The 25,771-nt window shown below is 42.1% G+C and overlaps 1 protein-coding gene across 1 annotated transcript in view; it reads right to left on the bottom strand.

The window, feature by feature from the left end:
• The window catches only part of LOC311004175 (titin-like), a 239,473-nt gene extending 215,156 nt beyond the window's left edge, over positions 1-24,317 (bottom strand). Inside the window, exons 1-19 of the mRNA XM_083996121.1 lie at positions 24,077-24,317; positions 18,349-18,452; positions 17,603-17,806; positions 16,039-16,326; positions 14,967-15,052; positions 14,224-14,444; positions 12,834-13,083; positions 11,427-11,792; positions 9,436-9,708; positions 8,551-8,670; positions 7,339-7,602; positions 5,856-5,918; positions 5,486-5,744; positions 5,322-5,394; positions 4,498-4,707; positions 3,358-3,500; positions 2,557-2,702; positions 1,585-1,812; positions 818-1,059 (exon numbers count right to left, since the gene is read on the bottom strand). Of these exons, the coding sequence (XP_083852247.1) occupies positions 818-1,059; positions 1,585-1,812; positions 2,557-2,702; positions 3,358-3,500; positions 4,498-4,707; positions 5,322-5,394; positions 5,486-5,744; positions 5,856-5,918; positions 7,339-7,602; positions 8,551-8,670; positions 9,436-9,708; positions 11,427-11,792; positions 12,834-13,083; positions 14,224-14,444; positions 14,967-15,052; positions 16,039-16,326; positions 17,603-17,806; positions 18,349-18,439 (3,527 nt within the window). The 5' untranslated portion in view covers positions 18,440-18,452; positions 24,077-24,317. The remainder of the gene's footprint in view (positions 1-817; positions 1,060-1,584; positions 1,813-2,556; positions 2,703-3,357; positions 3,501-4,497; positions 4,708-5,321; positions 5,395-5,485; positions 5,745-5,855; positions 5,919-7,338; positions 7,603-8,550; positions 8,671-9,435; positions 9,709-11,426; positions 11,793-12,833; positions 13,084-14,223; positions 14,445-14,966; positions 15,053-16,038; positions 16,327-17,602; positions 17,807-18,348; positions 18,453-24,076) is intronic.
• Positions 24,318-25,771: the final 1,454 nt, after the last annotated feature.

A 25,771-nucleotide genomic window follows, 5' to 3' on the forward strand; every position in this document is an offset into this window, starting at 1 on the left:
GCTATGGTAAGTTTCCCAGAATGCATCTTGCAGCAACCGGCAGCTGTTTTAGTTCTGGCTGTAGCGCTGTCGTTACGTCATTTTGTTAAGTTTTAATAATTTTTCATGTGAGAAAGTAGCTGTTTAGATCCCCAATGTGCGGTCGGTTTATCCACATGAGGCTGTTTAGACGTTTGCGCCGATGTCTTTGGGAGAAGTGAAGCTCCACCTGTGGAGCAGATCAACGGCTCGTCACAGAGACACCACCGTCCAGAGAGCTGCTCGGCCGGCCAACCTCCGTCGTCATCCCGGGAGAAAAGACCATCGCTAATTAACTTACCTGCAGGTTTTTAGAGGTTTACCGCCGGCTGGTTTCATTCTTTTTAGGAGATAAATGCTGGTCTCATTGATGAAATGTACCAATTGTGGCAGTCGCATTAGTTTGTTTGAATTAAAAGTGAAGCTCCATGTGTTTTGGACACAGGAGCAGCACTGCCTCGGGGCTCTGGAGCCTACGTACAGAAATCACCACATTTACATCAATAAATAAATGTTTTACAATGAACCGATCAGTCTTCATTACATTTTATTTTATTTTATTAAGTTAACGTGATTTTGAATACAGAATTTGTGGCAAAAGCTCGTCAGGTCTGCTTATGTGAAAGCCAGCAGAGCTGACTGATGACATATGTGGCTGTTGAAGTGGTGTCCCAATTCGTAGTAGTTGACTTTCAACCCTACTCCTTGTAGCTCCGTTTCAAGGGGCAAGGGGTAGGGATGAAAAATAGAATTGGAATTGGGCATAAGCCTTTCCTCAGCATCTTTAGTGAAACCTCACCTGATTCTCTGCACTGCTGGCTGTGGTGTGTATCTCTGTGGTGCTGCAGCTCCGGACGCCTCTACGTACAGCTTCCCAGAACTGACAGAATTTCCCTTCAAGTTGGAAGCAAAGGCGGTGTATACGCCCTCGTCCTCCGGCAAAACAACGGGCAAACGAAGACTAGCTCGTCCGTCCTGAAGAACTTCCATCTGGTAACGGTCGCCAGGCCTGATGCGCTGGCCGTCTTTGAACCAAGCGATCTGGCAGGAGACAATGTCATTGATAAACCACTCTGTGTTTCTGTGAAAACTGCACATTTGAATCCAGGGGGAAAAGCTACACTGCAAAAACTCAAAATCTTACCAAGAATATTTGTCTTATTTCTAGTCAAAATGTCTCATTTCTAGTCAAAACAAATCTCATTATATTAAAAATAAGACTCATCACATTAAAAAGTAGCTTGTTTTTAAACACTTTTTACTTCTTTCAAGCAGATTTTCACTTGAATTAAGTAGAAAAATCTGACAGTGGATCAAGTTTTTCTTTCTTATTACAAGCACAAAAAACTTCCTTTCACTGGCAGATTTTTCTACTTATTTCAAGTGAAAATTTGTTTCAAACAAGTGAGAATTATCTAAAAACAAGTTGGTTTTTAAGTGATGAGTCTTATTTTAAGCGGAAAGAGATTAGTTTTGACTAGAAATGAGACATTTTGACAAGAAATACGACAAATATTCTTGGAAAGATTTTGAGTTTTTGCAGTGTAGTTCTTAGATGGCTCGTACCTTGGGCAGAGGCATTCCAGTCATCTTGCAGTGGAATGTGACGCCCATTCCCTCCATGATCCTGTAGTTTTTGACGGGAGTGTCGAAGGTCGGCTCCACGGCCTCTGTGGGGGCGGCGGTCACCATCAGCTCTCCGTCCTCTGTCACTATTTCTCTGTAGGTAATCTTCATGATGCGGAACTCAATCTCTTGGATGATCCTCAGCTCGATGGCAGAAAGATGGAATTCCTGCAGATGTGAGGAGAGATTTTGTGACCGTCAATCACTGACATTCAATCAATCGCCATCAGTTTCCATAGCTACTTTAACTCTGACCCCTTCCACACAGTGCTGAAGCCTGAAGTGCCTCAAAGCCCCACAGCCAGTTTGTGGAAAATGGGGTACACTTAAAGGGACAACGAGGAGTTTCTATTTGGTTATAAAAAAGTCTCATATTAATGTGGATGAATCTACGTTACCACTTGTTAATGGCTCCATTTTAGATAAATATATGGTTTTGTCTCTATGGTTATTTTGTTATTATTAGTGGTGGTGGAAATGCTGGGCGAGCCGACCAGCGTTTCTTTACTTTCGGTTTCGTGGCGAGTCATGAGAATAACGCCGCCGAATCTCCGTTTATGGTGGGAACTACGACGGTATGTGATCGTCTTCCAACCTCTGACTTTAATTCTTGATGAATGAAAACATGAGTCTGTCTTGCGCCGGTCAAAGAATTTCACGGTGCGGAGGCTCATAAATGTAGTGTGAAAACACTTTGCTTTCCCAAAACTCCTCGTTGTCCCTTTAATTACTATTATTATATACTTACTTATAGTCTGTCAAAAACAGATATTTGATTGGACTAAGGTTTACCTTTAATCAGCACAAAGCTTTTCAAATCTGTTACCTTTAAATGTGACAGGGCACATACAGTTAGGTTTTGACCCATTTGCCCCATTGCTCCCCCATGATTCTGTGTTCTGCTGTACGTACCTGTCCAGAGATAATGGTTGTGGTCATCTGCTCCATGGTGGTAACAACAACCGGGGGAACATCTCCCACTTTAGGTTCCTGCACCACAGCGGTCACTTCAGTCATAAAGGTCGCTTCTTGTTTCTTCATGTAGGCTTCGTATTCCTCTGTTGGCACAACAACGGATTCAATGTTTTATTCAAATCAGTTTCTGTCTCCTTAAACTTGAAACGTTGAGATACACAGTATGTGGCTCCTCAGATAACTTTGAGAACATTTGGAAGCCATTCATGGACTACATTAGAAATAGGCTTTAATTCTCCTCTTTTCTTGCTTTTTTGTAAATGTATGTTTTTGGTATTTTGTTATTATTTGTGTGAAACCTTGGACGTCATGGGACGCAAGACAAATTTCAGAGTGATCTGACAATAAAGTATAATCTTATCTTATCTTATCTTATCTTATCTTATCTTTATCTTATCTTATCTTATCTTATCTTCTTAATGCACCCCAGATGTAATGGACCTTTACTACTTAACATCATGTATACATTTGCCACATAGCCTACCATAATGTACTAATCTTTTTCTTTTTCATTTTACGCAACTGCAATGTCAATGTTTGTCTGTTTTTTGTTCTTGCTTTTTGTTCTTGTTTTTCTTATTGTTATCATGTCTATTTTTGTATATGTTTTTTCGTGCACAGTCCCTTTATGTTGTGCTGTTAAACTTCTCTTGAAAAAAACAATAAAAATATTATTAAAAAAACAAACAAATCAGTCAGATGCTTGTTGACTTTACTGGTGAAGAAATGGTGGCATACCTTCCTCCATCAGACTGACAGAGGCGGACACTTCTCCAAGCTGGTTCTTGGCAAACACAGCGTATTCTCCAGCATCATCAGCAAAGGTCATGGAGATCTCCAACCTGCACTCTCCTGTCTCCTTTTTGTAGGCAACTTTGTATCTGATGGACAAAGAATGGGGGAGGGAGGGATAGTTAGATAGATAGAGGCTATTCAGTGAGGACTAGTGACCCCCACACACAACACTTCTTTCCTTCTTTAAAGACACAACACAAGCAAACATCATTTGGATAAGTTATCTATTGTTAGCAGCGGTGGACAGTAATGGAGTCAATTTACTTGAGTACTGTACTTAAGTACATATCCAGAGGATTTGTACTTTACTTGAGTATTAGATTTCTCTGGTACTTATTACTCTACTTGAATACATCTCCAAGACAAATATTAGTACTTTTACTGGAGTTAATTAGTAGTACGGCTGAAAAGTACTGGTTACTTTCAGGTCTTTTTCTAAAATCCTATTGGACACAAGCTGTGTTTGTCAGAGAAGGAAACCCTAACCCCTAAAAGCAGCACATCAGTGCAGCTGTTTTCAAAGAGTTCATTCTCACTAACAAGAGTTAAAAGCTCCTTACATTCATTTACAAACAATTAGAGTCATTCATTGATGTGAACAATAAGACATTTACTCTGACTCTTACTTAAAACTTAAAACTTAGAACTTAAAACGTTATCTATTTTATTTCATTTTACTTTTATTTGCTCTTGCTTTTAACTCTGTTTTTAGTGTTTTGTTTGTTTTTATTCTGTCTTATGCTTCTTTTTTTTAATGTTTTGTCTTTATGTAAAGCACATTGAGTTGCCTTGGTATGAAATGTGCTATATAAATAAAGATGCCTTGTCTTGCCTTAAAGTAAATTTAAAAGCATGTACTTTTGGATACTTAAGTACCTTCAAAAGCAAGTACTTTTTTACTCTTACTGCAGTAACATGTCGACTGAGCTACTTTTACTTGTAACGGAGTACATCTTGACCAGGAGTATTTGTACTCTTACTCAAGTATTGGGGTGGAGTACTCTGTCCATCTCTGATTGGTAGTCTCGGCCATCGTAGCTAACGGTTGGTGCAAGCTGGAGGCAGAGGATGAATCACACAAACCTGTATCCGGTAGTGAGCGGGACGCCGCTCTTCTTCCAGATGATGTGTGGTTTGGGGCTTCCGCCAACCTGGCATTCAAATATGACACTTCCTCCCTCCACCAGCTTCTGGAGGGTGGGTTTCCTGACGAAGAAGGGGGCGGTGGCAGCAGCATCCGACTCAGCGGTGCTCACCTGGGACATGGTTTCTTCTTGGGCCTCTTCAGTTACTCTACAACCACAAATCTCAGTAAGTCTCAACAATGTGAATGAAACAAACAACTGAAGAATCTTTTCTCGAGGAGCATTTTTGATCAATGAGTGCAGTGAAGCATCTAAAGTAGGGATGTCACGATTATAGATTTTCTTGGTACGACTATTGTCAGAGAAATAATCACGGTGTTATGATTACCACAATTATTATGCATCAATACATTTCACAACACTATAAATGTGTAAAATCAAATAAAGTCAAAATATAATAATTACATTGATAATCTCTAGGACCAGTTATTAATCCCCAGGGGGAAGTGTTTGAAATATTTATGTCATTAATTGTCATCTATACCAAATGTTTAAGTTTAATTTAATCATTTTTTTTCACAATACAAATGACACACAAACATTTAAATTCCTACTTATTCAGCGTTACTTTAGATAAATGGACCAGTATCTGAGCATTTTCCTTTACTTTGGCGCCACATCTGCAGATACGGTTCCAACATAATCTTTTTCAGAAAGTGATGGTATTTAGGAATCAATTAATTGTGGCGTTTAACAGCACGATTAATTGTGAAAACAAGTAATCTTGACATCCCTAATCTAAAGCATCTCTGAGTGACTCACATTTTGATTTGAGCAGTTTCAACATGTTCGGTAACAACAGCAATCTCCTCTCTGCTCTCGATGTCCTCGGACACTGAAAGACCAAGATACAGTTAGTCTCAATAGACTGCCACATTGTGCCAACAGTATCTCTGGGCTTAGTCAGAGGTTTTTGCTGCACTGACCTTGGACGAGCAGGTAACAGGAGGTGCTGACGGTCCCGGCCTCGTTGGTGGCCGTGCAGGTGAAGCGTCCGCTGTCTTCAGCGAACGCCTCGCGGATCACCAGCCGGGCAAATCCGCCCTCGTAGGTGATCTGGAAGTCGATGGAGGTCTCGATCTTGTAGTCCTCTCTGAACCACATGATGACCGGAGCGGGCTGACCGCTGATCTGGCACTCCAGCGTCACCGACTCACCCTCCGTCACATTTGTGTTTTTCAAGCCCTACGAACCAGACACAGCACTTAGGAAATGTTTCACTAATAGAAATGTCACCTCTCTACAGTAAAGCTGTGTGTAGATAGCTGGATGTGAATCTTGGAGCAGACTACTTACAGACACCAGTGTGGGCGGGACCACGCCTTCACCTGCTGACGGTACGGCTGCTGCTTCCACCACCTGTCGTACAGTCACACATTCATTAGCAACAAAACCCAAACCCAGCAAAAAAATAAATGCACCTGTTTCTAAAACCACCAACATGATGAACACAACATGACAAACACACACACACACAGGACACAACAGTGAACTTCCTGTTCATGTCCAACACGAGAAGACAACACAGCACAGAGAGATGGAAGGAAGGAGGCTGGATGAGCTGAAGAGGTGAGAATGAAGTTGTCAATAGCATCGAGAAGCTGTTAATGTTTTTATTAGATTCATGTTTATCCTGGATTTTAACAGAAATCAAGAAAACCGGACGTCTGAAGAACTAGACTTCACTACACGAACACAACTTTTCCCTTTACTTATGTTCTGTCTCGTGAGTTGAGAGGACACAAATGTAAAAATTTGGTTCCTAAAACCAGAAGGGTTCAGGCTCTGGGGAGCTCCGCCCACACAGCAAAAACTCAAAATCTTTCCAAGAATATTTGTCTCATTTCTAGTCAAAACTAATCTCTTTCCACTTAAAATAAGACTCATCACCTAAAAATGAACTTGTTTTTAGATCATTTTCACTTGTTTCAAACTAATTTTCAATTGAAATAAGTAGAAAAATCTGCCAGTGAAAGCAAGTTTTTTGTGCTTGTAATAAGAAAGAAAAACTTGCTCCACTGTCAGATTTTTCTACTTATTTCAAGTGAAAATCTGCTTGAAAGAAGTAAAAAGTGTCTAAAAAACAAGCTACTTTTTATGTGATGAGTTTTATTTTAAGTATAATGAGATTTGTTTTGACCAGAAATAAGACAAATAATCTTGGTAAGATTTTGAGATTTTGCAGTGCATTAGATTTTGTCCAGTCAGTGATGTGGGGAATCGTCAGCAGCAGCAGCAGCAGCAGCAGATTTCCTGCTCTTTATTAATGCCTTGGATGGATGGTCTGAACTTATTTGTCTTATTTCTAGTCAAAATGTCATTTCTAGTCCAAACAAATCTCATTATACCTAAAATATGTATATTTATACATATACATACATAGTTACACATAAAAAAGTAGCTTGTTTTTAGACACTTTTTACTTCTTTCAAGTCTATTTTCATTTGAAATAAGTAGAAAAATCTGCTAGTGGAGCAAGTTTTTCTTTCTTATTACAAACACAAAAAACTTCCTTTCACTGGCAGATTTTTCTACTTATTTCAAGTGAAAATTAAATTAGTTTGAAACAAGTGAAAATGATCTAAAAACACTACATTTTTTAGGCGATGAGTCTTATTTTAAGTGAAAAGAGATTAGTTTTAACTAGAAATGAGACATTTTGACAAGAAATAAGACAAATATTCTTGGAAAGATGTTGAGTTTTTGCAGTGTGCACCCCCCACTCATCAGGTTTTCTTGTCCTGTTCAGGTCCAGCCCCAAAAGAACCAGACTACAAACCTGGACTGTCCAGTCCTCATACACTCTGTCCCGGCCCCCACCAGAGCTCACCGCCCCCATCTGTAGCTCGGAGCCAAGATGACTCTGATATTTCTCAGAGAAGTCTTTGTAGGGGAACGGGACGGGCTCTGGCGTCGCTCCGGTCTCCGCCGCCCCTCTACACGGACTGGGAGACTTGACTGGTTTGATGATCTTTCTAGCGGCAACGGAGGAAGACGACAACTCTTTCTGCAGAGCGGCGATGGCCGAGCCCGCGATGGAAACCTGGCCCACCCAAAGAGGAGGAAGAGGAAGAGCCACACCGTGATGGAGAGAATAATACGTTGGCTTCTTTTGTTGGTTTGGTTGGTGTTAAACCACAGCACAGGGAAGGTGCTACAGCTCGTTAGTTATATTATTAAAACTACAGTGGGAAAAAACGAAGGGATGAATTTTAAATTAAGCCGGATTAATGAGTGGTTTATTGATTATTGATTAAGGGAGCGGAGAACAACAAGGTTAAAAGAGGATCCATCGTGTTATTTGAGGGACAGTATTTTTATCACTACAGTACAGGTCACAACAAGTTTGCATCTCAGGCAAGCAGTGATAACCCTAACCCTGACCCCCCCTCCATGCAGCATTAAGCCAATCACGTCTTTGTCCAGCTTCCTGTCACATGTTGAACGTGGAGCTGTGATCAGAGAGGTACTCATGATGCAGCAGCAAACATGGAGGGTGGAGTCACTTTTACAGCCTACAACTTTAACCTAACCCTGATATTGTTAGCTATGGACTCTTACAGGTTTAAAATGAGTCTGATCTTTACTGGACTTTGTGAAACTGACAGTTCTGCAGATTCAGTCTGATATAAAGATTTATCACATTCCACACTACTGTAACAGTCTTCACTGTTTCTTTCTTCCCATGTAGCTACTCTGCAAAGTGTGATGTATGGAGCCATCTAGTGGAGAAACAGTGCACATGTACCCAAACCCAGACTGGATCTGTTGTTAACTCAGACTGATCAGCATCAGCTGGAGATGAAGTCGATTACTAAATGAGCTATACTCTGAATCCAGATGACGTCATCGCTGTGAACTGTAACATTACAGGATGCACGGATTGACGGGTCGGCGGTGACTAAGTAAAGGGCTGGGGTGAAGGGTTAGTCATCCTTGCTTTCTGTTATTCCTGACTGTTCTCCTGCTTGCCCGACGTTGCCTCTCTTACCTCGGAGCTAGACTCGAGTTTGGGGACAGAGACTTTAGAAACTGTGAAATGTGGCACTGGGGACGGGGCGAGACCACGAGTGTCCACGTGGTAGGAGGAGATTTCTGTTGCTCTCTGAATCTGGAGTTCACACAACAGAGTTCACAAGAGCGTTAACTTACAACCTCAGCAAGAGTTTCACACAGTAAATATGGACAGTTTATGGATGTGCCGACGAGCTCAACGGGAGATTTTAGTTATCTGAGAGCACTGGCAAATAATTTTGCTTATTTTTGACTCACAGGGAAATTGATGGTAACACTTTACTTGAATAGGTATTCATAAGATTGACATAACACTGTCATAACCATGACATAACAGCTGTCGTAAACATCAATGAATACTTATGACAGCTGTCGTTAAAGGGACAACGAGGAGTTTCTATTTGGTTATAAAAAAGTCTCATATTAATGTGGATGAATCTACGTTACCACTTGTTAATGGGCCCGTTTTCGATAAATATATGGTTTTGTCTCTATTGTTTATTTTGTTATTATTAGTGGTGGTGGAAATGCTGGGCGAGCTGACCAGCGTTTCCTTACTTCCTAAAGACAATTTAAACTGTCATAGCAGACCTAATTGCCAAACTTCAAAAATTATGTCAAGTTCTCATAACAAGGACATCTCAAATAATGTCAACTTTGCATCAAAAGTGACATAACTTACCGAATGACACTTAACGACAGCTGTCATAAGTATTCATTGATGTTTATGACAGCTGTTATGTCATGGTTATGACAGTGTTATGTCAATCTTATGAATACCTATTCAAGTATCGTGTTACCGAAAAGAAAATTGTTTGCCAGTGCAGAAACTAGAGAGTCTCCTGGTGCTGGTGCCTCTGACCTGAGGCAGTGGCAGCGTTGGTTCATGTGCAAACTCCTGAGCAGTAGTGAGCATCTGTCCAGCCTGCACCCTCATCGTCGTCCATTGTTGATCAGCCACCGTGGCGGCGGCGGCGGCCCCACCTTGCTGCCTTATCTCTACCTCCACAGCCTCCTCCTCCTCCTCGTCAGCTCCACCACCCTCCACATCCACATGCACCGGCTTGCGGACGCGAGCCAGGTCGACGGCGGCCACCACCGTGGCCACCGCGCCGGCTCTTTTCCCTCCCCCGGCCTGGAGACACAACCAGCAGCACATAGATATCAGCACATCCATGGCAACACAGAGATACAGGGACCGGCGGGTGGACACTAAGCAGTTCCTTCAAATTAATCCCTTGGTGCCTTTGTTTGATTTAATACTTGATTAAAAAGTATAGTTCACCCAAAATTCTAATTGCATTATCATTATCTCCTCCCCCTCATGTGGACTAAGGGCTGGGAGAAGTTTCAGAGTCCTCCGTGGCTTCTCTGAGTTACAGGGGGTCTCGGCGTAGCAGTGCATGTCCATATGACGGTTGCAAATGGATACCAACTGTCTTCGTAACAAAAAGACACACCAAAAAACATCCAAATACCTCCATGCTGCTCGTCTGTAATGTCCGTCTTGTATTGAAGCCCCGAAATGTGAAATTGTCCTGAAAAAAATTAAATAAGTCTATATTTCAAGCTTGTTTGCCGGCGCAAATCTCATGAGATTTTGGACTAACCAGGAAGAGGAGCTTCCGCTACAAAACAAGCTTGAAATATAGACTTATTAAATTTTTTTCGGGACAATTCACTTTATGCACAGCTACACTACTTCCTGAAATAAGCCAGCTCGTTTAATTCCTGTCTTACATTATTGGACCAATTGATTAATCCAGGTGTGTCTGACCACTGTAACTACTCAGACACACCTGGATTAATCAATTGGTCCAATAATGTAAGACAGGAATTAAACGAGCTGGCTTATTTCAGGAAGTAGTGTAGCTGTGCATAAAGTGAATTACGCATGTCGGAGCTTCAATACAAGACAGACATTACATACGAGCAGCATGGAGGTATTTGGATGTTTTTTGGTGTGTCTTTTTGTTACGAAGACAGTTGGTATCCATTTGCAACAGTCATATGGACATGCACTGCTACGCCGAGACCCCCTGTAACTCAGAGAAGCCACGGAGAACTCTGAAACTTCTCCCAGCCCTTAGTCCACATGAGGGGAGATATTTATTTGTTTAAATCAAATCGTAATAAAGATTAAAGGAGAAGTTCTGGCATTTCTTGGTGAACTAATTAAATACTACAATGGCATAAAGCTCAGTGTCCACCGGCCTCTGTAATAAAGACATCACACCTGAATGAGTACGTGTGCACGGCAGCGGTGTCACTGTGCTGTGTGGGGGTCATCCCTATGTTCCCCACTTTGTATGGGACCGGGGAACATAGAACCTTATTTTAGAAAAAGGGTCCTATGTTCCCGCTTTTCCCCAATACCTGGAAGTGGAGTTGTGACTTTGAGTGAGAAGTGTAATTGTCCCATTGGTTGGGTTTAGGCAATGAAGAAAGGAGTTGGTTAAGTTGAGTAAAAAGACCAGGTAGAGGCTAGACAGGCCAGATAGAGAGAGAGTCCAGATACGTAGAGAGAGTCCATCGACCAGCAACAGTGGGGAATATAGGACCCTTTTTTTGAAAAAGGGTCCTATGTTCCCCGGTATGTATTGCGACTGGGGAACATAGGACCCTTTTTGGGAAAAACGGGGAACATAGGTACGCTCCCACTGTGTGACAGGATACCGCTGTGTGTAAATGTACTCATGTAATATCCTGTTCGACATGCAGTGACTGAAACCGTGAGATCAAGAAACAAAACAACATGAGCAGGAAAAAAGAAGAAGAATAAGAAGTGCTCTGTGAAGAAAAGTGACCCCAAAAAAAAAAGAGTCAAAAAAGAGGCGGAGCTTCAGAAGGTACCTGCTCCTCAGGTGGCCAGAGCGCCGGGCGGACATCTTGAACAGCTGATCCTGTTTCATCATCAGACAAACTGGACAACATGTTGACGTGTTCTCCGTCTTCATGGGTGAAGATGGACGACAGATCTTCACTGTGACACGCTGATGACATCATCACAGGAGGAGCGCAACACTTTCTCTCTCTGTCCGATGATGTCGCATCGCTGTCGTCTAAACTTTCACAGATTCCCCCCAAACAATGGGATGGAGGAGGGTCATGTCGTGTCACATCCTCATCCTGTCCCACTGCCTTTTGGGTAAAACAGGAGTTGTTGTCCAGGTGCCGACTTGGCGACTCCGACTCCTCCAGTTGTTGGACCGTTTGAGGCTGACAACCAGATCAATAAAGGCTCACGTTGACTTTCACACTGGTGTTAAACTGTGACGAGGTAAAGACACTCAAACGGACGGTGGAGGAAGTGATGGAGAGACGGACGAGGAGACGAAGAGGGGCAGACGTTTTTCAACCAAACCCTTCAAACACTCTGACTCATAAACGTTTCAAGTCACTTCCTGTTTTCACAGTCAAGGAAAATATGAAACATCTGTTATTTGTGACCTTTACATCTCTGATCTGTTCATCCATGAGTTCTGCTCATGTTTAAACCTACGACGATGAAAATCATGAAAATAAAATAAAAGCATTACAACAGGTCTGGTTGAAAAACAGGCAACGTTGTGAAATGCGATGGTTATATTTGCCGTCGCCATGACAACAGCCTGATTGATGCCAGTCACTGTGGCGGTCTTACTGTGCGTTTACACCAAAAGCTTCCAAAGCGTCAAAACGCTGGAAGTCAATTCATTTTCAATGAGAGCCCGGCGACACTGAGCGTCCAAAGCGTCAACAGGCGTCGCCGCGCTTCCAAAGCGTCCAAAGCTTCCAAAGCTTCCAAAGCTTCCAAAGCGTCACCAGACGAGAAGTTGAGCCCTGGTTAACTTTAGGGTAATTAGCTATGACGCGGTTCGGCTACAACCGGCGGCAGCCTGTCAGAATAGAGATGTCCGTCAGCTGCCTTTTTTTTCTTTTTTTTTGTCCTTCGGCTCCCCAATGACCAGCGCGATCGAACTTTGACGTCAGTCACGTGACGAGCGACCAAAGCGGCTGAAAATATTTGCCGTTTTGGAAGCTGTCTTGTCTGACGCCCAGCCTCGAGCGTTTTTGACGCTTTGGAAGCTTTTGGTGTGAACGCACAGTTAGTTTCATCCTCACCATCATGGCGCCGCCACATTGAAAACAAAGAGACGATGTCCTTCTCACACATACACACATATACAGGTCAAAGGTCAACAGAGCAGTTTGATTGGCAGGAAGGACCCTCTTCCTGCCAATCAAACTGCTGGGTGGTGACCTCGGCCCCCCCCTCACCTCTCTGACCCCGGTGACCTGCTGCTCCCAGTGCTGCTCGTGGCCCAGCTGGGTCACGGTGCTGCTGCTGCTCATCACGCTGCTGGTCATCATGCTGGTCATGCTGCTGTAGCTGGCCTCCGCCGTGTAGCCGCCCTGTTTCCATGGTGGCGGCACGTCGGCGCCGGCGACCGCCTGTTTGCGTGCGGTGATGGGAGACTTGACGGGCCTGATGGGGGAGACCGAGAGTCTCGATGTGGGGGAGGCAGGCCTGGAGACGGGGGAGGGAGGTCACGTTAAAGGCTGCCACAAAACCACCAATAGTCCAGTAATTTTAGGCCAAAAAAGGGGTCAACGTTGAACAAATTGCAACAGAAGCAAACTCAACTGGTTTTGTATCCTCAACATGTCCTGAGTGAGGGAAAGAAAGCCCAGAAGAATCCCATTAGGGGAAAGTTTAGAAAAAGACCCAAATATAGCCCATAATACACCTATTCATTATTTTTCTCACCTGAATAGGATCACATTTTTAACCTTTAGATATCTCCATGAAAATTAATGAGTTGATCACTTACATTAAGACAAACAAAATATGTATAACAAGTTTTTTGAAATTCTTTGTTAACATGAGCAAATTTGCATAAATATGCATAAATTCCACAGTTTTGACGGCACATATATAAAGGTGCTGTGGTGGTACCAACATGAAAATTGGTATGAGTTGACTCCATCGGTCAACCAACAAGAAACCACTTTAAATTTAAAGATGACTGCAATTTTTCAAGAATCCGTCGCTGCGGGAAGGACTCGTTTTACATGGTAGCCTAAGCAACCTAGCTCATTAAAGCTACAGTTGGTAAGCTGACGAAAGAGAAAGTAAACTCCGTGACTTGGTCCGAAATTTCAAGACAATACACAGGTCCTTTTATGAACCTCTGGAGTCACCTCATTACAATTTTCATGCTCATACCACCACAGCACCTTTACATGTGCCGTCAAAATGGTGGAATTTATGCAAATTTATGCAAATTTGCTCATGTTAACAAAGAATTTCTAAAAACTTGTAATACATTTTTTGTTTGTCTTAATGAAAGTAATCAACTCAGTAATTTTCATGGAGATATCTAAAGGTTAAAAATTGTACCCTATTCACGTGAGAAAAATAATTAATAGGCGTATGAATGGGCTATATTTGGGTCTTTTTCTAAACTTTCCCCTAATGGGATTCTTCAGGGCTTTTTTCCCCTCACTCAGGACCTGTTGAGGATACAAAACCAGTTGAGTTTGCTTCTGTTGAAATTTGTTCAACCTTTTTTCATAAAATGATTGGACTACAAGGTACGGTGGCCCTGACGGGACATTTCTGAAGTCATGCATTGAGTCATCATAATGCTGTAAAGGCTCTACCCACCTGACTGGTGTGGGCGTGGGCGCCTTCACGTGTCTGACGGGCGACGGCGACTGGTGGCGTGCTCCGGTCACCTTGGCGACCAGCGAGGCCTGTGTCGGGGACTTGGATGTGGGCTTGGGAGGAACTCTAGGTGGAGTCTTGTGAGCCAGCTGCTGAGCCAGCTCCACTCCCTCCACCTGCATCTGCATCATGGAGGAGGCCTGGAAACTGGCCTCCATCCTCTGAGGACAAACCGTTAGGGGGGAGGGGGGTTAGAGGGGGGGTTAGGGAGTTCTGCATGCTGCTCAGTGATTATTGCACTGTAAAAATTCAAAATCTTACCAAGAATATTTGTCTTATTTCTAGTCAAAATGTCATTTCTAGTCAAAATAAATCTAATTATACTTAAAATAAGACTCATCACATTAAAAAGCAGCTTGTTTTTAGACACTTTTTACTTTTTTCAAGCAAATTTTCCACTTTCAATAAGTAGAAAAATCTGATAGTGGAGCAAGTTTTTCTTTCTTATTACAAGCACAAAAAACTTGCTTTCACTGGCAGATTTTTCTCCTTATTTCAATTGAAAATTTGTTTGAAACAAGTGAAAACTGTCTAAAGACAAGTTCATTTTTAGGTGATGAGTCTTATTTTAAGTGGAAAAAGATTAGTTTTGACTAAAATTGAGACATTTTGACAAGAAATATTCTTGGAAAGATTTTTTGCAGTGTGATCATTATTGATGATTAGATGTAGAGTGTTCGTACCTTCTCCACTCTGGTCTGACGGCTCCCTGAGATCTGAGAGGTTGAAATCACGGTCTTGGTTTTCTTTGCTGGAACGGCTTCTTCACCTGAGCACAGGTACAAACACATCAAGGTGTGAGTCACATGGTCACAGCTCAGACACACGGTGAGCGTGTTTTCAACAAAACAATTCTTCTATCTTGTGAAATTATTAAAATCTTGTTCATTTAGAGGTGAATAGTTTCATATTTCATAGCTTTGACACTAATTTGAAGGTCCAGTGAGATAAATAAAACTTATAGTTAGACGGGCACAGAGACCTTAACAGGATGTTTTCACACACAGCACAACTTCCCTTTAATAAAAATGTAATTTCCTTTCCTGCCTCCATTTTGTGGAGGCTAAACCAGAAGCTAACAAAGAAGCTAGCGCTAAATGAGAAGGTTTTCTGTTTTCTGATCGTGTTCAGAAACTTTCACATGTTGATCAAACTCCACCAGGAGGAAGCTCAGTGGTGGTGGTGAGTTTGTTAAACAGTCTCACCCTGAACCAGCAGTTTGGCTGTAACAGTCGTTTACACGCTAAAAACTCCTGGGTTATTTCTTTAACCCAATTTCTGGGTTACTTGTGTTGGGTTAAAATTATGGGTTATTTTTCAGAGAGTAACCCATTTTCTGCGTTATAGAGCTAATATTTTAACCCAGTTCTTGGGTTGTTTGGGTTATTATACCATTTATGGGTTATTTTTCAAAGAGTAACCCATTTTCTGGGTTACACACTAAAACTCTTGGGTTATTTCTTCAACCCAATTTCTGGGTTGCTTTGGTTGGGTTAAAATCTTGAGTTATTTTTCAAAGAATAACCCATTTTCTGGGTTATAAACACATTTATAATATGAACAACGAGTTTGCCTGCCTGTTGTTTTACTTTACTTTTCACAACATTGTAGTCAATATAACCTAACCTTTGGGTCAAGTACTTAACCCAAAAGCTGGGTCAAAAAAGAATAACCCATTATGGGTTATTCTTTTTGACCCAACTTTTGGGTCCCAGGAGTTTCTGTGTGTATCTAACGAACATCTGAGCGTCTCACCCTGAACCAGCAGCTCGGCGGTAGAGGTGGCTCGTCCACTGCTGTTGGTGGCGGTCACGGAGTATGTCCCAGAATCCTCTGGGAAGGCCTCGGCGATCAGCAGACTGTACAGGTCTCCCTCCTGGAGGATCCTGAAGTCGGCCGAGCTCTGGATCTCGGCTCCCTCTCTGTAGAACTGGACCACAGGTGCAGGGATACCTGCGACTCTGACGTCCAGCCTCACCTGGCTGCCCTGTCTCACTGTGGAGCTCTGCAGTCTCTGTAGGAAGTTTGGAGGCGCCGTCTCCGCTGCACATGGACAGGTGAGGACAGGTGAGTTAGTCTCAAAGGACAGGTGAGTTAGTCTCAAAGGACAGGTGAGTTAGACTCAAAGGACAGGTGAGTTAGACTCAAAGGACAGGTGAGTTAGTCTCAAAGGACAGGTGAGTTAGACTCAAAGGACAGGTGAGTTAGACTCAAAGGACAGGTGAGTTAGTATCAAAGGACAGGTGAGTTAGAGTTAGACTCAAAGGACAGGTGAGTTAGTATCAAAGGACAGGTGAGTTAGAGTTAGTCTCAAAGGACAGGTGAGTTAGACTCAAAGGACAGGTGAGGACATGTGAGTTAGTCTCAAAGGACAGATGAGGACAGATGAGTTAGACTCAAAGGACAGGTGAGTTAGTCTCAAAGGACAGGTGAGGACAGGTGAGTTAGACTCAAAGGACAGGTGAGTTAGTCTCAAAGGACAGGTGAGGACAGGTGAGTTAGACTCAAAGGACAGGTGAGTTAGTCTCAAAGGACAGGTGAGGACAGGTGAGTTAGACTCAAAGGACAGGTGAGGACAGGTGAGTTAGTCTCAAAGGACAGGTGAGTTAGACTCAAAGGACAGGTGAGTTAGTCTCAAAGGACAGGTGAGGACAGGTGAGTTAGACTCAAAGGACAGGTGAGTTAGTCTCAAAGGACAGGTGAGGACAGGTGAGTTAGTCTCAAAGGACAGGTGAGTTAGACTCAAAGGACAGGTGAGGACAGGTGAGTTAGTCTCAAAGGACAGGTGAGGACAGGTGAGTTAGTCTCAAAGGACAGGTGAGTTAGACTCAAAGGACAGGTGAGGACAGATGAGTTAGACTCAAAGGACAGGTGAGTTAGTCTCAAAGGACAGGTGAGGACAGGTGAGTTAGACTCAAAGGACAGGTGAGTTAGTCTCAAAGGACAGGTGAGGACAGGTGAGTTAGACTCAAAGGACAGGTGAGGACAGGTGAGTTAGTCTCAAAGGACAGGTGAGTTAGACTCAAAGGACAGGTGAGTTAGTCTCAAAGGACAGGTGAGGACAGGTGAGTTAGACTCAAAGGACAGGTGAGTTAGTCTCAAAGGACAGGTGAGGACAGGTGAGTTAGTCTCAAAGGACAGGTGAGTTAGACTCAAAGGACAGGTGAGTTAGTCTCAAAGGACAGGTGAGTTAGTCTCAAAGGACAGGTGAGTTAGACTCAAAGGACAGGTGAGAACCTGAGCCCTAACTGTAACCATGACAACGAGTCTACCTGAGCCCTAGCTGTTACCATGACAACGAGTCTACCCGAGGCCTCACCTGTAACTAGGAGCTCGGCGGTGCTTGTGGCTTGTCCAGCGCCGTTGGTGGCTCTGACAGAAAACCTCCCGCTGTGTGCGGCGGTCACAGCGGGGATCCTCAGAACAGCGCGGCCGTCGCTGAACGAGATCTGAACGCCGGGCAGAGCGGCGGCGGAAAGAACCTGGCCATCACGGAACCAGCTCACCTCAGGAACTGGAGATCCTGCAGCGGAGAACCACACAACCCAGAGAGTACATTAGATTAGCTCAGAGTCAACAACAACAACATGCAATCTTAACACAACGCCTTTTTCTGGAAATCTCTCAGACAGGAAGTGAGTGGACAACACTGCAAAAATTCAAAATCTTACCAAGAATATTTGTCTTATTTCTACTCAAAACAAATCTAATTCTACATAAAATAAGACTCATCACATGTAAAAAGCAGTTTGTTTTTAGACACTTTTACATTTTTTTCAAGCAAATTTTCCACTTTAAAGAAGTAAAAAAAATCTGACAGTGGAGCAGGTTTTTCTTTCTTATTACAAACACAAAAAACTTGCTTTCACTTTCTACTTATTTCAAGTGAAAATTAGTTTGAAACAAGTAAAAATGATCTAAACACAAGTTAATTTTTAGGTGATGAGTCTTATTTTAAGTGGAAAGAGATTAGTTTTGACTAGAAATGAGACATTTTGACAAGAAATAAGACAAATATTCTTGGAAATATTTTGAGTTTTTGCAGTGTGAGTGGAAGTTCCTTACCACTAACTTGAGCCTCGAACGTCGCAGCACTACCCTCAAGTGCTACGACGCTCTGCAGCGGCTGTGTGAACGTTGGCGCCTGTGTCGACATGTTGGTCGGCAGCCTGCAGAGACAGAGACAGAGACAGAGATAGAGACGTTAATGAGACGCTGATGAGAGAGGAAACACAGCAGCAGCAACAGTTGGTAGAAGAGGAGACACTGCTGGCATCCCATAATCCATCCCTCTCTCCACAAATAGACACCTGCATCTGTCAAGTCTCAGGTTTCACTCTCCCAAAGCATCATGGGAGCTGTAGTCAATGCTTTACAGCTCCAGTTCAGCTCCTCTCTCAGCAGAGGTCAGGATATCCCATCATGCACCTGGGCAGCCACACGGCGTGATGAGGAAGAGGAGGCCGAGCCTTCATCTCCTTCTGCTCTGACTGGTTTCCAATGAACGATGGGTTTTATAGTTACTGCTGCTATTTATTATTTTTATCTGCAGGTAGTTTTACATTTAGCAGATGACACTTTTATCTCATTTTATTTTAGTTTATTTTAACTTATTTGATTTTGCTGTATTTTATTGCTTTCACTGTTTTTAATAGTTTTTATTTCTTCTTCTTTTTTATTACCCGCTGTAAAGCACTTTGGTACACCGAGAGGATTGTTGTAAAGGGCTGAATAATGTCTATGGATATTCACTCATTCATTCATCCAGGTCATCGTTCTTTTCTGGGCAAATTGAATCGTAGGCAACTGGACAAATACAAGTCCAGTTGCCTACGATTCAATTTGCAATATTTATACAGAAAAGAGGGCTGTATGAATAAAGTACATTTACAAAAAACAAAAGTACATTTACATTTATCGTGTTTTAGTTAGTTAGTTAGTTAGTTGATTGATTGGAAGCCTGAGAAGTGCCAACAGAATTTCATTGTACAATTGAACAATGACAATAAAGTTTTCTTGAATCTTGAAACTAACTGTCTTGTGGAAAACAGTGTTTCTCAAAATCTTTCCAAGAATATTTGTCTTATTTCTTGTCAAAATGTCTCATTTCTAGTCTAAACTAAACTCTTTCCACTTAAAATAAGACTCATCACCTAAAAATGAACTTGTTTTTAGATCATTTTCACTTGTTTCAAACTAATTTTCACTTGAAATAAGTAGAAAAATCTGCCAGTGAAAACATGTTTTCTGTGCTTGTAATGAGAAAGAAAAACTTGCTCCACTGTCAGATTTTTCTACTTATTTAAAGTGAAAATCTGCTCGAAAGAAGTAAAAAGTGTCTAAAAACAAGCTGCTTTTAAATGTGATGAGTCTTATTTTAAGTAGAATGAGATTAGTTTTGACTAGAAATAAGACAAATATTCTTGGTATGGTATTGAGTTTTTGCAGTGCATCGTCATTTCAGCCTGTGTAAAGTGAACATGTGTGAGGGTCAGGGGCTATAAGTGTCGGGGCTTGGGGCTTGTTGGGGTCAGATGACGGACGACGGCAGCTGCAGGTCGGCCATGTGTCGGAGGGGTCAGAGGAAACAGCAGCAGAAGGAGAAGAAGGAAAGTGTGAAGGAGAGAAACTGCTGTCGATACGGAATCTGATCACGGTGGCATCGCCATCGGAAACCGCTGTGTTTCCATGGCGATGGACTAAGAGATGTCAGAGAGGAGGAGGAGCAGAGGAATGTTACACTGCAAAAACTCAAAATCTTACCAAGAATATTTGTCTTATTTCTAGTCAAAACAAATCTCATTCTACTTAAAATAAGACTCATCACATTAAAAGCAGCTTGTTTTTAGACACTTTTTACTTCTTTAAAGCAGATTTTCACTTGAAATAAGTAGAAAAATCTGACAGTGGAGCAAGTTTTTCTTTCTTATTACAAACACAAAAAACTTGCTTTCACTGGCAGATTTTTCTACTTATTTCAAGTGAAAATTTGTTTGAAACAAGTGAAAATGATCTAAAAACAAGTTAATTTTAGGTGATGAGTTTTATTTTAAGTGGAAAGAGATTAGTTTTGACTAGAAATGAGACATTTTGACAATAAATAAGACAAATATTCTTGGAAAGATGTAGAGTTTTTGCAGTGTAAAGCTGCAGATAATCAATAATACCGATCGATAACGGGGTTCTGGTTTCTGTTCTGGTTCCAGTCTCACTGTCGCTGCAGCTGTTCTCATCATAAATCTGTCTGCTCCGTCACAGACGTGTGTATTTATACTTGTAGATAAAGTTAAATTGAATGTTTTGTTCCAGTTGTGAAACATGAACCATTAAATCTTAAAAATAAATAATGTCTTCATGTTTCTGTCCAATCAGACTCTGACGTTTAAAGAGAAGAAGCAGAAGCAACAGAAACGTGTGGAAACATCAAACAGCTTCATCACAGGTCGTTAAAGCTTCTTTGTTTTCACAGCGAGTGTGAAGGGAGACACTTAACCCCCGACACACACACACACACACACACACACTGAGTCCAGGTAAAAGCTGATAATTGTGCTTCTAAGTCACTTTTTTCCTTTGGTTCAAGTTTACAAACTATAAAAGTTTGTGTGATCAACAACCAACATTTAACAACAACATGGATATTCATCTAATGTTACACTGCAAAAACTCAAACTCTTTCCAAGAATATTTGTCTTATTTCTTGTCAAAATGTCTCATTTCTAGTCAAAACTAATCTCTTTCCACTTAAAATAAGACTCATCACCTAAAAATTAACTTGTGTTTAGATCATTTTCACTTGTTTCAAACTAATTTTCACTTGAAATAAGTAGAAAAATCTGCCAGTGAAAGCAAGTTTTTTGTGTTTGTAATAAGAAAGAAAAACTTGCTCCACTATCAGATTTTTCTACTTATTTAAAGTGAAAATCTGCTTGAAAGAAGTAAAAAGTGTCTAAAAACAAGCTGCTTTTAATGTGATGAGTCTTATTTTAAGTAGAATGAGATTTGTTTTGACTAGAAATAAGACAAATATTCTTGGTAAGATTTTGAGTTTTTGCAGTGTATTGCTTATTAACTTCAATGAACACACTGAATACTACTACCATAACTACCTGAATAATAAAAACAATAATCATTATAACTATTTATAACTGTCAGTTCTGTGAAAACATAATTTTCTCTTTCTCCTCCGACAGTGAAAAATAAACATGAGTCATCAGATAATAAAACACCAGTGACTGAAGAAGTAACAGCTGAGAGAGAGAGAGGCTGATGTGACAGCAGCAGGTGTCACACACACACACACACACACACACACACACACACACACACACACACACACACACACACACACACACACACACACACACACACACACACACACACACACTGCTCCAGACTGTAAATGAGGCTCAGTATACACGACTTTAAATAAAGGCAACTAACTAACTAACTGACTAACTGACCCTGTTGCATTTTGCCTCTAAAGTTTGAGACAGTGGATGTAAATGTTTCATCTACTTGTATGTATGAGACTAGTGAGGTTTTTTATTTGAACACTGGTGAAACGTGGAAGAGAATCTGGACTCTGTCATTAAAGGTGTCAGACCGATATTGAAAAGGAAATGTGAATATTTGCTTTGTAAGTTGATTCATGTCGTGCGCCACTAAGACTTCTGCTTGGGCCTCTTCAAATATGAAGTTAGGAGCCACTGCACTGCAAAAACTCAAAACCTTACCAAGAATATCTGTCTTATTTCTAATCATTCATTATACTTAAAATAAGACTCAACACATTAAAAAGCAGCTTGTTTTTAGACACTTTTTACTTCTTTCAAGCAGATTTTCACTTGGAATAAGTAGAAAAATCTGTAGAAGCACAAAAAACTTGCTTTCACTGGCAGATTTTTCTACTTATTTCAAGTGAAAATTAGTTTGAAACAAATGGAAATGATCTAAAAACAAGTTCATTTTTAGGTGAAGAGTCTTATTTTAAGTGGAAAGAGATTAGTTTTGACTAGAAATGAGACATTTTGACAAGAAATAAGACAAATATTCTTGGAAAGATGTAGAGTTTTTGCAGTAATACAGTATTACAATGGCATTAATACTGTAATAATACTGCATAATTACCGTAGCACTACGGTAATAATGCAGTATTACAATGGCATTAATACTGTAGTGATACTTCATTATTACTGTAGTATTACAGCAGAAGATCCTCCTCCTCTATACTGCCGTCAGTCACAGACGTATTGATCAGCTCAGAGCTCTGATCCGATCGGTCAGATCAATAATGAGCTGATCTGAGAGCAGCAGCAGCAGCAGCAGCAGTAGAAACATTAAATAATGAAGCAGACACTGATGAAAGTATAAATAGAAAGGACTTTAGTCAACGTTCAGTGTGTGTGTCGTTAAGCAGAGCTATAAATAAAGCAGCAGCAGCAGCCCGAGGTAACATGAAGCTCCATCTCCCTACGGCCAGTGAACGCACCAAATCATCAAAGACCCAATCACCAATAAACAACAACTTCCTGTTTGAGTCATGATGTTGATATCGATCATGTTTATGTTCATAATGACTTCACAGACTGTCAATAAAGGTTTACTGACCACGACTTCTTCCTCTCCACAGGGAAACGTCTCATCACAGACTAAATTATTCTGACCAAACATTTCACATCAGAGAGAAAAGTGAAGCCGCTTTTACTTTTACTTTTACTTTTACAGCCCAGAAGGAAAATCTGACGACCAATAACAAGCTGTAATAACAATCAATAAGAAGCACACGATCAATAACAAGCTAATGATCTAAAATGAGCTATAATGAAAAATAAAACCTTGGCTATTTACTCTTTTATGCTTGTAAAAAATCTTGTCTATTAATTCCTTTTATGCTTGAATTTCCTTGTTATTAACTTTTATGTCTTGTTTTTTTTGCTGAGTGTTTGTATTGTTGTGCATATTTGCTATTGTCTTTTAACCTATCTTTTCTCCCTTACAGCCCCCCTCCCCTTCCCCCTCCCCCTCAAGAAGCTAATGCCTCTTGTCAGGCCATCATTGTAAATAAGAACTTGTTCTTAATTGATTCTGCCTGGTTAAATAAAGGTTAAATAAAAATTTTTTAAAAAGCTGATGATCAACAGAAGCTGCTTCATGCAACTGTTCCTGCTGTTTTTTCAATGTGACATTAAAGGCCTCGTCAGGACAGCTGCCGTTGTCTGTCTGTCTGTCAGTGCTGTCAGCTGATTGGACGTCGTCTCTGCAGCCGACCGATCGATCATCTGTCTTTCTAATCAATACTCAATAGTACCAATACACAACCTTAAAATCCCCACAAAAAAGTGGAAAGTTGGAAAGTTGGACGGATCCAGTTTAACTCAGCTGATATTTACAGACAGGAATCTGAGCGACAGATATGGCCGTGGCCAAAAATACACAACCCCCCCTCCCCCTCCCCCCCGGCCCCCCCCCTGCGGTTTGACTGACAGGCAGCATGTGGACATATCTGAGCCGGTGAAGTGATCTCCGTGCTGCTGATTCCCTTAAAAAGCCATGGGCCCCCAGCTGACGGGCCACTCTCATGCTATCAGCTGCTATTCTTGGCTTTTCTCAGATCGGTGCAGAGTCGGCTGCTGCACGAGGCCCCATACACACACACACACAGACACACACATACACACAACCTTAATGTCAAACACACAAAAACACCAGAAGCCAGTGAGGCCCATCAGAGCCCAGACCCGGTCCCTAGACCCGGTCCCGGTCCCCATACAGCACATGAGTGGTTACTCACTTGTCTCCACAAGGCTGCCTGGGTCTGATGGGACGGAGCCCGGCTCACTTGACCAGCAACACTCTCCTTATCCAGAAAGATGTTCCAGAAAAATCCAAGATGAGAACGGTGTCGAGCCTCGTTGTTTATCCCCCCTTTTCCTCCCCGAACACACAAAAAACCAAACAAAACTACACAGTCGTGAGGCCGTGTAGTTTTGTTTCCCTTCTCCTGCAATCCCTCCACCCGAGGCCAGGCTGGGAATGCTCCAACTGCTCAGGAGGGCCCAGACGGTGCCGTGGGGTTTTATACCGTGGGGGGGGGCCACCTGCATCATCACCACCCCCCCCGGAGCTCCCCATTGGCCGGCCGGGACCCTCAGGGGGGCATGATGGGACATGGCAGCCATGTATGCCGCCCCGGGCCTGTCAGTCATCATCATCGGTGTTGATCCGGGTTTGATCCAGATTGATGTGAGGCGTTCGAGAGCAGCAGCGTCGAAACTCAGACTCTGGTTGTTGTTTAATGAGAGAAAAGAGCTGAAGTTTTTCTATGTTGAAGTGACCACAGACTCAAGAGTCGTTAAATAAGTGCTGACCAAAAGGAGGCAGAGGCTGTCCCTGTCACTCAACCCCCCCCCCCCCCCCCCCCCATCCTGGCCGGTCGTTACAACACACCAACAAACTGTGTTTGCACAACTCAGGATGTCAAGATGCAGCATTTATCACACATCTTTCAATTCTGCAGCATTTATTACATTTATTTAATCAGCAATCAGCTCATCCTAACTGTGCCCCCCTCCCTCCCCTATGCCCCCCCTCCCCCACCCCGTTGTGGCACCATTTGGTAACAAGGTTTGGTAACAAGGTTTGGTAACAGCCATGACTCAGCTGTCAATCATCCATCAGCAGGAAGCTGCAGCTGACTCTGACTGAACAACCTCTGCTCTCTGAGCTCCAGTCCACACAAACTCAACAAACTCACTTTTTATCTCCTCTGTTTCCAAATAAATTCACATCCACACCAGTATGTCTAAAAAAAACCTCTGTCCACATGTTATGTAATAAAAACTTGGGGTGGTGATGTCATTTTAAAAAGTTTAAAAAATGCTTTGACCAATCATGGTATAGCATACTGCATTCATGACAACCATCATAGAATAGAATAGAATAGAATAGAATAGAATAGAATAGAATAAAACTTTATTAATCCCCCAAGGGGGAAATTCACTTTGTCACAGCAGCAACAGATACAAGACAGGCACACAAAAGGTAACCTATCACTAATAAATAAAATAAATTGATAAAAATAAATAAAGGCTTATGAGTTAGTAAAGTGCTTGGATCTCTGTGTGTGTGTCCGTGCATGTGTGCGTGTGTGCTCACGCTCAAGCACTATTGAACAGTCTGATGGCTGTGGGGAGAAAGGAGCGCCTGAACCGCTCCGTTCTGCACCTGGGGAGAGTCGGTCTCTGGCTGAAGGTGCCCCCCCCCCTCAACCACAGCTCCTCGTAGAGGGGGTGGGAGGGGTCCTCCAGGATGTTGTTGATCTTGACCTTTATCCTCCAGACTGTCCAGTTTGTGGCCCACCACACTGCTGGCCTTCCTCACCAGCTTGTTGATCCTGTTCCTCTCTCCCTCCTTGATGCCTCCACCCCAGCACACCACAGCGAAGAACAACACACTGGCCACCATGGATTGATGAAAAGTGGCCAAC

The sequence above is a fragment of the Trachurus trachurus genome (genome assembly GCF_905171665.1).
Source record: "Trachurus trachurus genome assembly, chromosome: 21".
NCBI lineage: Eukaryota > Metazoa > Chordata > Actinopteri > Carangiformes > Carangidae > Trachurus > Trachurus trachurus.